The 15,807-nt window shown below is 40.6% G+C and overlaps 1 protein-coding gene across 1 annotated transcript; it reads left to right on the top strand.

The window, feature by feature from the left end:
* Positions 1–12,526: 12,526 nt before the first annotated feature.
* Positions 12,527–14,404, top strand: LOC124174115 (protein giant). Its single transcript, XM_046553242.1, has one exon. The coding sequence runs from the start codon at positions 12,540–12,542 to the stop codon at positions 13,947–13,949; it is 1,410 nt and encodes a 469-aa protein (XP_046409198.1). The 5' UTR covers positions 12,527–12,539; the 3' UTR covers positions 13,950–14,404.
* The last annotated feature ends 1,403 nt before the right edge of the window (positions 14,405–15,807 follow it).

A 15,807-nucleotide genomic window follows, 5' to 3' on the forward strand; every position in this document is an offset into this window, starting at 1 on the left:
CTTTCATATCAGAATAAAGAGAATACTTTATACAGTAATTTTTGCACCTTATTTTTAATCTCAATAATAAGAAGATCGTTTGTTTATCAGACCCTTGTGCCCCTCCACCAGAAAAATATCCTGGATCTGCCCCTGGTGGAGAATTAGATCCGAGTCGATGATTTTCTGCTGTAGGAAGGGTAACCCTTTTTCGATAAACTTAGAACGGTAGTTCATTTTTCAAGTCTATATCTTATTTGAACTCCTAAGTATTGCCGTGGTCCTCTCTTATTCTATAATACAAACCAATTATGTGAATGAGACAGCGTTGCCTATATGCAAACACCTTATTCATACATTTGTTATACAATGTACTTGTTGACTTGCGCGATGAGAATCTCTTTAATATTTTATCAGTTATCTTCTACCTCCAGGGGATAACTGCGTATCACTATCGGTAGAAGAAATCACTGAGTTAACGGTAAGAACATATCAGCTTATCATTGGTAGGAGAGTATGCTTGGTAATTATCGGGTGTAACCCAAGTTCAGGGAGAATTCTATCAAACGGAACCTCTGCAATCGCATTTACATATGAGCGCGCAAATTTTCAATATGAGAATCAAAGTTTGGGTGGGATAATTGGCAGTTGATATAAACAGTCTGGTGTTTTTTTGTTGGGGTAATTTGTTGAAAAGTTCTCTGTAGAGCATAAATGCTTCTTAATTCAAAGGGAAAAGATAATGATGCTCATAAGCTAACAGCCTCTGAATCTGAGGATGGATCAATGTCGCCAAAAATGTAGTTCGTAATTTTTATAAGCTCAAAACATTCTTTAAGTATAAAAAATTGTTTTAAAAATCAGTTTCCGTGGCATTATTGTTTCATTAGCCAGAAAAAATATCTGCCACGTTGTGTGCACGGAAAATACATCAAAATAGCAACCGAAATTATTCCAATTGTTTCCACTAGTTAACCATAATATCATTAATACTTTTTTGGTGCTAATTTTAATTGAGTGGATAAGGCAGATTCAACGTTCAATCCTCTCCCTCCCTCATTTCCTTACAGTAGCCGACGGTTCTAAGAGGCGATTTAGGAGCGCGAAGATAGCCGGTGTATCAACTTCAGGGTGGATGGTGATATTTGGTGGAGCTATGTAACAGGCAACATAATCACAGATGCACTAATATTGCATGTACCACAATTTCTTTAACGGTCTGACCCATGGTTCGACACTATTACTCCCTGCCAAATACCCAAGAAGTGCATAACTGGGGGTTGAGCTTCTACGTCTTCGAAACTCTAAAAAGGAAAATACTCTGATGGCCGTATAATGGCCGTAATTATACGGTCATTTGAGTATTCCTTTTTACAGGTGGCTCGCAGGGTATGATGTAGATGTATACACTATACCTTTGAGAATGACATATATAGAATAATTTTTGTTTTTTTCCCGGAGAACAATTGCAGTGAAGTTTTCTCGGGTTTCGCACCGGGTCAGGTCCTCCATTTCTCCTTCCAACGTTTCGATGGACAACTCGCCCATCGAAACGTTGGAAGGAGAAATGGAGGACCTGACCCGGTGCGAAACCCGAGAAAACTTCACTGCATGACATATATAGTATCGAAACCTGAGTCTGACTATTAAAAAAATTGTGGAACACACAATATTTGTGTCTATGATTATGTTTCTTAGCAGATTTCTTTTGCACTCAGAACTCTGAAAGAAATTTGTCCCGAACCTGTCCTAACTCGCGCAAGGATGCGTGTCATTGTTTCTTCTTCATTGATGTCCCTGTATTCGGTCCTTGACCTCGTCCAATCCTTTCGCGAGGTCCCTTTGGCTTCGCATCCTCAACGGCGTGGATTCCTGGGCCGAGCGAGGCCTGAGCTCGGCCAGAGACCCGGAGAGATAACCCAGTATTTCCGAGAACTCAGCAGTGAGCCTCATCCAGCTAAGAGCCCTTCTCCTCCGTGTCCCTTGTTGTCCGCGTACTTCCTCACCATCTCCGTCTCTTTTTCTCTCTGCCACTTATCCCCGTGTTTTCGACTCTCCACACTTTCCACATGCTACTGACAAAATTCTTCATATTCTTTACCTGTGAATTCTTGAGAAATTTTCTAACGGCATGGGTGCCAAATGCACGCTTCGGTAAAATTTAATGTTTCCCTGCGAAAGAAATATTTTCACTGCGGCGGCTGCGAAAGATGCATACAATCCATTTTTCATAACTTATTCTTGCATGGTTTGAGGTTACGGTAGTCACGTATTTTTTTGGTGGAACAATTTCAAAACCAATTTACCTCAAAGTGACTCTACTTTAGTTTTGAGTATGTTCGAGGAAAACGGTAAATATGCAATTTAAGGATGGCGGCTTTCTGGGAAATTATCAGCTTTTTATTCGGAATAATTCGCATTCACATGGAGTTCTTACTAGTGTGAGCTTGGTATTGGTATTCGCGCGGTGTCAAATGCTGCAGACCCGCATTGTTATGTGTACTTGATTACGAAAGAAAATATATTATTCATGTAAGTCATTGCATCAATGTATTGTATTCTCAATCCATTTCAGGGAAAATTATTGTTCCGTCAACTGGCTAGGCTAAGCTGGATAGCCATGTTTCCTGATGAAAGGCGAGACTTTTCGGTTTCAATAAGTTCCTTTTTGGACTATATGTCGCTCGTGAGAAAAGAGAAATTTTTAGCATCTTCATTTTATTTCCCCTTCTCTAATTGAATTCTATCGACACAGGGTCTTCCAAGATGATGAACATTTTTCAACTCGGAATTGGATTAAAACAATACATTTTAGGTATGGCATTAAGGAATTTATTTTCCAATTTCCATTTCCATTTGGAGTATCTACTCTACCAACCTCATTTATAATATACCTTCCACCGTAAATATTCCGGGGTTCTGCGTGAAAATCACCATTTAACATGGGTGTCATTGAAGCGGTGTATGGCTGAATTCTATGCGGATCATCCAACATATCAGATATTTTCATGCTCTGAAAATTTTCAAGGGTAACTCTAACAATACGGTGAGAATTGGTGTCCTATGGTAATTACCGCCTCTTTTCTAACTCCTTATTTTTGGACTTCTGGCCCAGAGTAATTAAGAAATTCATCAAATTCCCCGCTTCCGTGGAACAAATTATGTAATTGTTGCACCATGAATCATCAATTTTTCGTTGCAAATTGAACTAAATTACTACATGAAGTTCGCGGCTGGTCTGAAAGTATTTTTGAATTTGTAGTGAGCCAGAAATATGAGCATTTATTTTCGTAAGCAGTAATTTGAAATAAACATGTCGAAAGTTTATTTTTAGATCAGTAACGAATTATCACAAGATTAAGGTTAACGTATTGAATTTATTTTCATAATCAACTGTAAATATTTAGCCGGATTTTTAACTAATCAACTTATTCAAGATAACCCTGGATCTATGGGGTCGTGTATATACTATATCAACAATTTTGGAAGGAATTAGACAACCATTTTAATAAAAATCTATCATAGATAATGAGGGGGAAGACGAGTTCACTCAGAGTCACGTAACTTTTACAATGTGCATAATTACGTAATTTTTTGTCCCCCTCATGTGGGCGAGTGTTTTTTTTTTCTCTTCGCCCCAAGTTTCCTCTTCGATTCTATATAACTTAACTCTTGCCCCTGCGATTAAAAAAAATCTTTGTATCATTTTGGACTCCTTGCGAGCAAAATAGCGATATCACGAGAGCACCTTTCAAAGCATCAGTCAGAAACATTGGGTGGTGAGAGAATATATTCCCACAATTAGGGATGAAAATTTTTTTGATGCTTCATTCACGTTACGTGCCGGGGTTAGGGGGAGAGGATTTGGGAAATTAAAATGCCTGTCAATGAAGAGGAAGGGAGGAGTAAAAATAATTCCATTAAAATAGTATCGTGGTTGAGCACGAGCCCTAACAAACCTGAGACACCTGCACCTTCATGGTGCCCTGCGAGTCACCTTCAGGATGCTTGGCGAACATATACTCCCAAAATAGGTACGCGAGGCACCACAGTAAATACGGTATTTTAGATATAGATGTGCACTGAATGGATATGACAAATAGACATTTCTTCACCAAAAAAAGGAATCACAAGTCGATATCTACATTTTTTATTTGCGTGTCCTTAGTCCCAAGTTTCCTCTTTAATATGATATAACTTCACCCTACGATGTTTAAAAAAATCTTTATACCATTTGGCCCCCTTACGGGCGATATAGCGATCTCTTCGGAGGACATTTCACCTTTTAAAATTAGAAGTTATCCCAAAGCACGTAGTTACATGGGTATAACTTCTCATTTAATCGAATGAATACAATTTTTTTATACCTAACTCCTGGCATATTTATACATTGACATAGTAGCAGCACCGTAAATTGCTACTATTACTTATTATTGAAGATTATGCTATAAGTTAAGTGATTTAAGTTGCTGTAACTAGGGCAGTGTTTCAATACAGCTGAAGTTAGCCATTCAAAGAGTTCCATTCATTAGATTTAAAAAAATTAGAAGTTACACCCATAGCTGCTCCTCGAACAAAGGGAATCCAAATAAGCTGAAGTTATCGACTAGTAATACCTTTTTTCACGATGAAATGTTTATTTGTGATATCCATTCGGGGCACTTCTACATTTGAAATACTGTATTTACTCATGTAACACAGGCACTGCACCTATTTTTCCATTTTAGCGGCTTCAAAAACAGGTTGCGCGCCATACACGAGGATGCGCTGGTCACCGGAGCATGTTGAGTAAATGGCATCGATAAGAAAGGCATAACGGCGATGGAATCAACTCATGTGATCTTGCGCTTTACGATCGGAAGTCGCGAAATAATTATTTCAAACTTGTCATTTTATGCGATATTTTAGAATGAAAATTGAAGGATACTATTTCATTGCTAAATTTTAAATGTATTTGCTTTTAAATTTCATAACGGAAATTGCCATTATCATTATCATCATCAGTGGTCAACAATCGATTGGTTTGACATCTACGTAATACCCTGAGAGCCTAGGTTGTTTGGCTGGGGGTGACCAATCACAAACATGCTGCATGCAAGAGGACTGCCACATGCACACCGAAAGGTCATAGAAATATTACTCATACTACCAAAATATGCATGCGTATTAATAAGACAAAACTTGCCAATAGTTAGTAGTTCCTATAGCAAATACATGCAAGGTTAGAACTTATGAAAAAAATCACATGCAATCAGACATCCAAGCGAGTGACTCCTTTTAATTGAGACAACGTTGCTATCCTTAACCCATTTCTGCCCAGAAAAATAACTGATATTCGAATTTGCACTGGTCTCATCAAGCAAGTGGGATTACTTATACCAGCTTCAGAAATAAACTATTAGACGCATTAGGTAAACAAAACATTTAAGAGTACATTTTTAGCTATTTAAAAATAAAATAGAGCATAGTTTTTCATCAAGTGCCTCACACTCTGAATGGTAGGATGTAGCCGTATGGCTACGGTAGGCGGAAATGGGTTAATAGTACGAGGAAAGAATGACATTTTAAATCTCTCTGTTTTGCAGTCTATTTATTTTATTTTATTCTCATGATCACGTCTACAATAGTGCGATAGTAAACGAAGGACAGTTTCACTTCGTCTGAGAAAATATCTTCTTCAAATTTACTAAATAAATTAAGCCTATACTTCAATCAACGCTCCTGTAAAGATTTCCATCCTAACTGGTGTGCGATACTGGAAACGCTGCACTTTTTGCCGTAACAACTCATCACAAATCTGGCCGCCCTGCGCTGTACTTGACGCAGCTCTCCACTCAATTCTCCTGTCAGCTAATCTTTTCACACCTACGTATTTCACCCTTTTTCACATTCTTCTTTTCCTGTCCCATATATTTTGTTCTACGTTTCCTTTTGCCGTTCTTGCCATCTACTTTTCCTAGGATGATTGCCTTCATCAAGGCATCATGTCTCAAGATATGACTATTAAGGTTGTTCTGCTTTCTTATCATGGTCTCCATTACTCTTCTCTTCACTCCTACTCTTCTGAGGACTTCATCCGAGTTTATCTAACAGGTCACTTACACTAACAAAACTATCGTAACGACCTTTCACATACCTGGCAGCTCTTCTTTGCACGCGTTCTAACTCTGTTATTAAGCCTTTTTCATGAGGGTCCCAAACACTGGCAGCGTATTCTAAATGCGGTCTAACGAGGGAGAAGTAGCTAATTTCTCTAACTTTGTCGTCGCACTTTCCAAATATTCTTTTAACAAAACCCATTTTATGATTAGCTTCACCGGTTATTTCCCAAATATGCTTATTCCACGATAGATCATTATTGAGTCTAACTCCTAGACATTTCAGCTACGTTGTAGGGAATTATTCTTCTTCCAGAAATTTCTTTACGACGCATTTTTTTCAAATTTAATTCTAACTACCATGCAACAGAATATGCGGTACCAATCCCCGCGAGTGATAACATCTTTCAAAATGCCGTAACTGTGAGAAGTTGAAAGAATGACGGAAACGTTGCAATGGATTATTTAATGTCGATATTCCGGCGTAAGACGTTCTCCCTTTTGAAAAGTGTAGCGGGGACACCTCGAATAGAAAGAGAGGGGGAAGGGGGAATACGTCATCCGAATGACAGTCGCTCGCGATTGGTCGTTTTCTCTCTCTTTTCGCGTAGAACACTTTCCGAGGGCGGGGATGTCTCTGAGGTTAGGGGATGGGGGGCGGCATATTTTCCTCTCCTTCCGGATTGACCGACCGCCTGCCTCCGGAGATGGGGGTGGAGGAGAGGAACCGTACGATGGTCGGGGCGGGTAGGGGGGGTGGGTTGAGAGGATTTCTGGCCGAAAAGGGTTGAAAACGCTTGAATAGGGGAGACGAGGGTGGGGGTTGGTTTTGGGGAATGGGGTGATGTTTTGGCCACCGGAGTCTCCTCCTCTGTCCTTCCCGAAGCAAACGTCAGTCTCCATTCGCTCTCGCAGCTGTTGTGACCTGTATGCTTTTTCCGCTTCCTCGTTCCTCAAGCCTTTTGCCCACGGACTACCGCCGGCTTCTCCTGGGTCGTGCTCACCGCTCGCACCTTGCGAACCCTCTAGTGTTCGAGGGTAACCCCGCGCGAATCCTGCAGTGAAATACTGTTATTTTTTTGAATTCCTGTGGCCGCATCCGCGGCGGATATTTTCGCCGGCAAGGAGCGCCGATCTGCGTCGCCGACAACCAGGGCACACCGATGCCGATGGCTACGTCTCCCCTGCCGTGGTTCGCGCATCCGCGAGGACTATACCAGATCAACAGCACATCGGAGGGAATCCTATCTCAGACGGACAAGGTGATTATTATACCTTTTGCATTGCCATTCTCCATAGTTAGTCAAATTTTTCCCGTGAAAGAAGAGTTTCCATCTTAGAAATAAAACCATTCAAATAATCTAAATATAAGTGTTTGTTGGATGCATAAAAATTAAACGAGGGTAATAAAAAGAGCTCAGAAGGTAATCACTGCCATCCCATATATTCCGCCGGGAGATAAGAGCCTTCAGCTGCCAAAAGTTAAGCTACTTAAATTATTTGAAAACTACGGGCCCGCAAATTATATCATGCCAAAAAAATATAATAAAATATCACAGAATATATCTGATGCCAATATAATCTTCCTACCACTGAGGGGGTGGATAAATTCCCCTCATGCCAACCTGCTGAATATTGCCATTGATATGGATGTTTCTATATATTAGGAGTGATTCCCCATACAAAAAATGAGGTCTGCGATGATTGGAATTTAGGGTTAGGAAAAAATTCAGGAAATTGGGAAATGCTTATATTTTTATTTAAATTTTACGAACTAAGGATTTAACGGTGACTTCGCATCATTTTAAAACCGCGGGGCCTCGACGAAAATTATATCATGCCAGAAAACCATAGTAAAACTGACTTCCTGACGCTGAGGCGGCGGACAAATTTCCATTATGCTAACTTGCGGAATATTGCTATTAATTTACAATACTATAGGGTGCGGATTGTTACTACAAGTTGCTGTTGTTGTTACTCGTATTATCGCTATGTCTTAAATTTTGGCAGCTAAAGGCTTCACTATCGGCGGAATCTATGGAACGACAGCGCTTAATTTCGAAGATACTTTTCTAGCCTGGTTTAATTCTTATGTGTCATACAAACACTGAGATGTAGATGATTTGAATGCCTATATTTCTTACTTTTACAATCCATGATTTATTAATTGATTTGACCTAATTTTTCTGCTCGTAAAATAAAGGTCTAAGATTTATAAATTCACCATTTAGCCCGAAAATATATATTTTCTTCCATTAGCTAATCTATTCAACCCGCGTCTTTTCACATGGTTTTGCTTATTTCACCTGTTATATTTTTTCACTTGTATTCATTTTATCTAATATTCATTCAACGCTGCTCTTCGAGATGTTTATACCTGTTTTTTGAATGCGTGTAAATTGGTACCTCACTTCTCATTAAAGAATTCGTCTGAATCATCTGGTCCTGTTATACATAGGAAAATAGAACTGAGTATAACTTCTTAATATTTCCTTTGAACGAAAATTTACTCTGTAGAAATCGAGTAATTATTATCGAGTCATAAGGTTTTCCTTAGTCATTCACTCAATTTTTTCAATATAAACGGAATGAATTTGATTTTTTATGGATTTCAGACTCAGATTTTTAAAAGTATTTCCGAAGCCTTTTAGTCTTGAGTTTACCGTCGGCTAAGGATTGTGGAAGTAATTTCTGCTTTTATCTACTCTTTTGTGTGATTGCAGTAGCATTAGACAATTTATAAGAATACGGCATGATAAAACACCAAACAACTTAAGCTTTATTTCCAGTTATGATATTTAGGGTTCTGAGAACATAATTTATGAGCGAAGAGAGATAAAATACTGAATCGTCTTTCAAAAATAATTTCTAATGTATCGAATTTGTCAATGGACGATGAACGATTTCATAAGCGGAAGACTATTAACTGGGCGGTAGCCGAGATCAATTGGCGCGGCTACCGTGTCATTTTTCCCCCTCGGGGCTCTCAATGGTGACATAGATTTACAAATAGCCTTTTGATCTCGAGGAAGGTGTCTTGGACTTCCTCAAGTATGCGAAAACTCTCAGGTAACTTGGGACGACGAATAGTTTGCGAAATACCGCGATATCCCAAACACCTGCTGACTCCCAGTTCCGTTTGTCGTATTTCTATCAGGACAAAGGTCTCATTCAGAAATTCCGCTCGTCGAATGGTAAGATGGAAAATTATCAAACTCCTCTTCCCTCTCTTCTCGTAACATTTGTATTCCTGCTCACTGAGCGAATATTTCCAATAATGTGTCATAAGTTTTATAAAAAGTTATAAATTGAATTTACGTCGAATACTTTACTTTATTCAAATGATTGAAAAGCATCATCAACAAAAGTCTTCTTCCTCAATTTTATTTTTACATTATGCGTTTTCACTCAAAGAGCCGTACCCACGTCGAGATACAGTACATGAAACCATCAGGTAACAATGGACACCTTTTATTACATCAAACCTAATTTAATTGCTATAATTCGAATGGATACTGTATTTTATACGCACTGAATTTTTGAGGCCTTTACTTTGTAGAATTCCATTGTATGGTTGGAAGAAAATTACTTTGCTTTTCTACAAAACACACACTTTATTGCCGACTAGTTGCCGACCACAGAGTATATATCCCGGCAAAATCTTATGTGTATCACTAGTCTTGAAAATTGTACAGTGTACCGAAACTAGTCGGCAATAAAGTCTGCGTTTTGTTGAAAAGCAAATTAATTTTCTTCCAGCTGTATTTTATACTTGTTTTGCTTTCATTTCAATTTTTGATTTTTAAAATCTCTTTTCTGAGGGAAATAATACGCATAAGTGATTAAAAATCGTTGTTAAGGTTGTCTGAAAATAAAATCTGAATCCACTGTCAAATTAATGTTGAGCGGTAATGATCTCGTGATTGAAGAATGTAGGTGCCACTGAAAATCCGATGTTTTTTTATCTCGCAGCTCCTTTTGCTTTTTAGGTTTAGTTTTTCGTTTTATTTTTTCGCCGTGTATAATTTGCACTCAGTAAACTGTTTACTAGGTCAAAATCTTTGTTCGCTGTTTTATTAATTTTGCACCCCTACCCAGTCAATGAGTATTTGGTTTTGAGCTTTATGCGGCAGCAAAGTTTAAATATTTACTAAAAGTTTCCGATACTTGGACTATTAAACGCTCACGGTGCAAAACAAGCATCGCATGCGTTTCAAAAACAACTAAGATGCATAAATTAATTTTTAATCCACCTATTTTGTTCTTATTTTAGAGAAAATATGTTTTCATTAACTATAAACTTACCATCTCGCTTTTCAAATCACATTGAGACTGCGATAAAGTGTTTTTGAGCCTTTCAAAATGAGGTAGTTACACCTTTCACGCGGGTGAAATTCTCGCGCCCGTTAGGATTCCTTGGATTTCCAGTGTGAGCTTGCAAATCACAATCGAGAAGGGTCTTTGTCACTTTGCTAATCACCACCACGGAGAGAATTTCTCCGATTCTCGGAATCGCTTAGAAGAACTCTTCGAAAATGGCCAAGCTGGGGGATTAGCGACGAGATTATGTGTTAGATTTCTTGGAAGCAAAGGGTAAGGAACAAGGAACCTTGCAACGGAGTCCCCTGTCCAGGCAGCAGCCAGAGGCCTCGTCCCATAGAAGGGGCCTCTTGCCCATCCTCATTAACCGGCCTTCTCCCTTGCTAATCACCTCCCGTGGTTCCCTCCTGGGACTGTGGGTCGGTTGCGTAAACTTGCCTGTCGATAGGTGACCGTTGGTGACGCAAATATTCCCGTTAAACTCGAAAATTGCGCATTATTGGGGCACCAAACGGTCGATCCAAACTCGAGCATAGTGAGAGGTTTCAGTGATTGTTTCCGTAATCGTACAATGGGATCGTGACGCAGGGCTAGTCCGTCGCGGCTTCCTCGTGGAGTTTGAAGTTCCGACCTCTCATATGTTTCTGTCCATGAGTTTTCATGGGTGAATGTGTCATTCGTTAGAATACGGGACTCTTACATGACACCCTGTCACAGTCGACGTTACTGAAATCTTACTACATTACTTACTGATTGGGGTTTCTAAAATAGTATGTTTGGGGACTATGATACCCTCTTTCAGAGAAAGCGTCGATAAATACTACCACTGCTTGTGGTGACATTAATGGATTCAGGCTTACTTGTGTTAAATGCACATGTTCTTACCCGCCATGGATACTTAAGCGAGACTAATACAGCTCATTTAGTGAGTATCAGGGAGGAATGTAATCGGATAGAAAAGAGGAATGCGAAGTAAAATACGCATAGATTTGCTACGTTTTCCCCTTTACTTTACCATGAGGTGAAAAATTAAAGCGCCTTTCGCCAATTTATCTGCTAAAATTATATTTATTCCGATGATCCGTTTTAATTGTTATTTTTTTACTTTTATTTTCTTTAGCAATCTGAAATTTACTTTCAATTGCCAAACACTAGCTATAAAGTCACATCCGTATCGAATATGGGTTCAAGGCGTCCGAAGATAAATAAAGTTCATTGCCACGCGGGTCAACAGTCAACTAATTTGCTTTTCACATCAGCGTGAAGTTGAAACCTTGCCTTGGGTGATGCCTGAGGAGACTAAACTTTTACTCAAGAACAGTGACTCACAGAGGAAAAATCCCAAGTCAATGCGCCCACTAGCTTCACATACAAACCAATTTTGTTATTTATTTTGTGATAAAGGCATATTTTTAGGCCTCTTGAGATTTTTATTGAGAAAACTGGCATCTACTGTCTCAAAGACTGTAGATTTCAATGGAAGGATTTTCTCAATGTTAGCCGCGAGAACTTAGCTTGACAGGAGTGATAGCAATCAACAAAATTTATAGTGAATGGTACAAAAAACGTTTTCCTTTCAGTATGAAATAGTTGTTACATTTAAAATTGGCATTGATTTCTGTCAGTCTCATCAATGTCTTTCCGATCAATGAAATCCACTTCCGACTTTGCACTATAACCAATACTTGACATTGCACGCCTTCCTTTCTCAAACGATGGCTACAAATTGAATGTTGAATTTAGCCTCATTTATGAGCGATTAAGACATTTAGTTATTTATTATAAGCACCACTGGAAACTGTACACATTGTAGTGAATATAACTTAAGTGAGTGTCTACTCTCCATTTTTATCGTATGTTTTAAGTGTAGAGAGGGAAAATGATGGCTTGAGGAACTGACGTTGCCCAACGTGTTATTTTCTCGAAAGGAATTGTTAGCTCCATCATTTTTCCCTAGCATGACAGGTGCGCAAGACATCGCGCCAACCCTCGCAATTTTTAGAATCGATGAAAAAATTGCATGCAATTCCGACCGTGGGAATTCCACAACTGTCCCTGAGTGGACCAAAAGAAATTGCCGCCACAAAACATCCGAACGAGCGACGCAAGTTCTTAATGGATTCTTTCCTTCTCTCTCTTCAGATGATGACTGCCGTCATGCCGCACCCAACGCCTGCCGTCTCGTCTCCGACGCTCTCCTGCCCACCTTTCCGCTTCTTAAGGATGCCGGAGCGTCGCGAGAGGGAGGAAGAGACCTACGGGCACTCCGTCCCACGGCTCCCCACACCCGAAGAGCAGAGGGAGGCCGCACACGCCAACCGCAGCCCACTCCACACTGCCGAAGACTCCGTCCCCCTCGACTTTTCCTCAAGGCCCACCCTACCTTCCAGTAGAACCCCGGACTCCGGAGTGGAAGCGGGAGTCGTGGACCTCTGCACCCGGGGGAACATCCCGGAGGACCGTCTGGGGAATCAAACCACGTCCGCCGACGAGGAAGACCGCCGCAACACCAGCAGGGGGAGCAGTAGCGATGGTAGCAGCATGCTGAATGTCTCATCCGATGGTTCATACCCATACGTCCACCACCAAGTTCAGCACCACGCAACAACGCACAGTCCACCCGCACCCACGATGCAGACGTACCCGATCCACCCAGTGGCGCTTCATCCGCACCAGCACCATTCCTTCATGGTGACGCCTCCGGCCGCACCCCGACAGCCGAGTCCGCCGCACATCGAAGTTTCCTCCGCACCCACCACCCCGGGTGCCGCACCCAGCTTTCCCGGCATCCTCTCCCTCACCCCTCCCCCACCGGTGCCCCTCCACACCCCCCTGACGGGTGCCGTACCGCTACCGCTGTCCCCACCCCAGCAGCAGCAACAACCCACCTTCCCGTCCCTTCTTCCGCCTCCGCTCCATAAGACCCTGGCCGTTGCCGCGGCTTCCACCACCGGAGGTAAGATGGAGCCGGGGGCAAAGGTCACGCGCCCCTTCAAGGCCTACCCCAAGGACCCGCTGACGTTGACCGTGGGTGTTTCGACTGCCGAGAGCCTCCTTGGTCAAGCCTCCAACGAGGCGTACGTAGAGTTCCGGAAGCAAATGCTTCAGCAGGTCGCAGCGACGAAGGCTCGGCGGCCGATTGCCCAGCCGTCACAAGGGCAACAGCAGGCGGAAGATCAGGCGTTGCAGTCTCCAGGAGAGACTCAGTCGGAGAGTTGCGAGTCTCAGCAACAGAACGCGCAGAGTTCGGCGTCGAGTGGCGACGAGGATAGCAATTCATCCGGAGGAAAGAAGAGGTCACGGGGCAACAGCGAATCCAGCAACGCCCCTTACCCGGTGGTGAAGGATGCTGCTTACTGGGAGAGGAGGAGGAAGAACAACGAGGCCGCGAAGAGGTCAAGGGACGCGAGGCGAGCCAAAGAGGATGAGATCGCCATTAGGGCCGCCTTCCTCGAACAGGAGAACCTAAAGCTCAAGTATGAAGTGGCCGCACTACGGCATGAGACCTCCAACCTGAGGTGTCTCTTGTACAGCGCCGCCAACGGCAGTTGATCCTCAACTATCTCCTATCCTTGGCTTTACTAGCTCTTAGACCAGTAATAAAAAAAGACACTATGCAAAGGCTTCTCTGAGAGGACCGTGTGACCAGCTACGCTTTGATAAAGACATTATAATGTGTGATATATAGTTCACAGCGGAAACACATCTTTTATGGTAGTCACTTAAATAGACTCAGTGTCTACTTTGACCAAATAAGATAATTATTTATGCCGTTTTCTCTTTATCCGGGTATTTATACAATCAAATGAGTATGTTTTTTATTGTGTGTTCATCGTCTGTATGCTTTTCGTGATTGAATATTATTATTGTGTGTGATTGAATGTATATATCAAGGTAAACTTCCGTAATTTGTCCTTCGATGACTACTTTCTTGTACATAGTGATTACTTGAGAGATTTGTGAGTTTTATGATAGCAAATATATAAATTATTATATTTTATCATGTAGCTGAATTTTTCATTCCTGCACTCATGTTTAATAGCCCACTCCTAATGATGTAATCCACTTTTTGTTCGCCATTTCGGGTAAAACTCCGGACCGTTTCTTGCATGCGATACTAAATCCTCATGAAAGTAGGTTAACTCGAAGTGATAATTTTCCAAAGCCGCGACTGTATTTCACGGAAAATGCGCATCTATAGAAATTTATGCTTTATCCAACTTTCGGTTGTTAAAATGCGAGTTTATTACACTGATAGTGTATAATTGCTTAACATAGATTTATATATTTTTATTAAGTGAAGGCGAGGGCCAGCTCTTTCTTCGTTACTCGTCTTCAATTCTAATAACAATTGACATTGGTAGTCAATTGCGAAATTGATTCCCTTCGAGCACTTCCTAGCTCTCATCAATAGCTTTGTTTCGGGAAGAGGTGCATACTTTGACATTTGTCACGTTAAAATACAAGGAAAGCGGTTATTGAATCGTGCATAATTTTCCATTTCAAACATTTCTCGTATAATTATTTCATATTTTAATGAAACATCCGCAAGAATTATGTATACCATTCAAGTACTTGTTATTCTGTATTATTATCATTCTATTTTGCTATCGTAATTTGGCATTTTCGAATAATGAATATTTTTAGTTCGACGGTTGGTGTTTGTATAGCGACGTTCTGTGCACATAATTATGAAATTAAATTAAAGTCACGTATCACTAATCTTTTTAAGGCAATCTCAATTAAAATACTTTGTAATTAACATAAATTATGGGCGGTTAATCTATTGTCTCTGAATTCCAAATACCCATGGGCCACGATTTGGAGTCTTGAAATTCTACCCAAGCTGCTTTCGAGTGTAAATTTGAAATTTGAAAAATATTCAACCCATTTACGTGGTGCGCACTCAAGCTGTAAAGTCTGGACAACCGAACGGATCACAGCGATTGTCCTGATATTGGAAAACTGTCGCATTAACCCTCCGCTGGTCGCGTGGCGTCTACCAGACGCCGGGCCATTTTCTTATCTTTGCCCACATCATATTTTCATTGTAAGGAAACTCATATTCCTTGTATCTAATTATTATATGATTCTGAAATAGTCACCGATATGAATAGACGTTTTTTCATGGAATACATGTTGATATTTTATTGTTTTTTGGAGTCTGGTAGACGCCACGCGACAACTCGAGTTACAATACGTTACATGCTAGTAGCTTTGTGAACTTCATCGCAAAGCTTTCAATACGTTTGTAATATAAAATAACAACTATTTAAAGCATTAAATTTTGGAATGAGTCTTATTGCTACGAATTTTTCATTACAATCGATCTAACACCTGAATATACTATTATTGCGAAGAATTTACTACGGTTCTCATATAATTTGAGTGAACTTTAGTGTATAATACA

The sequence above is a fragment of the Ischnura elegans genome, chromosome 2, assembly GCF_921293095.1.
Source record: "Ischnura elegans chromosome 2, ioIscEleg1.1, whole genome shotgun sequence".
Classification (NCBI taxonomy): Eukaryota; Metazoa; Arthropoda; class Insecta; order Odonata; family Coenagrionidae; genus Ischnura; species Ischnura elegans.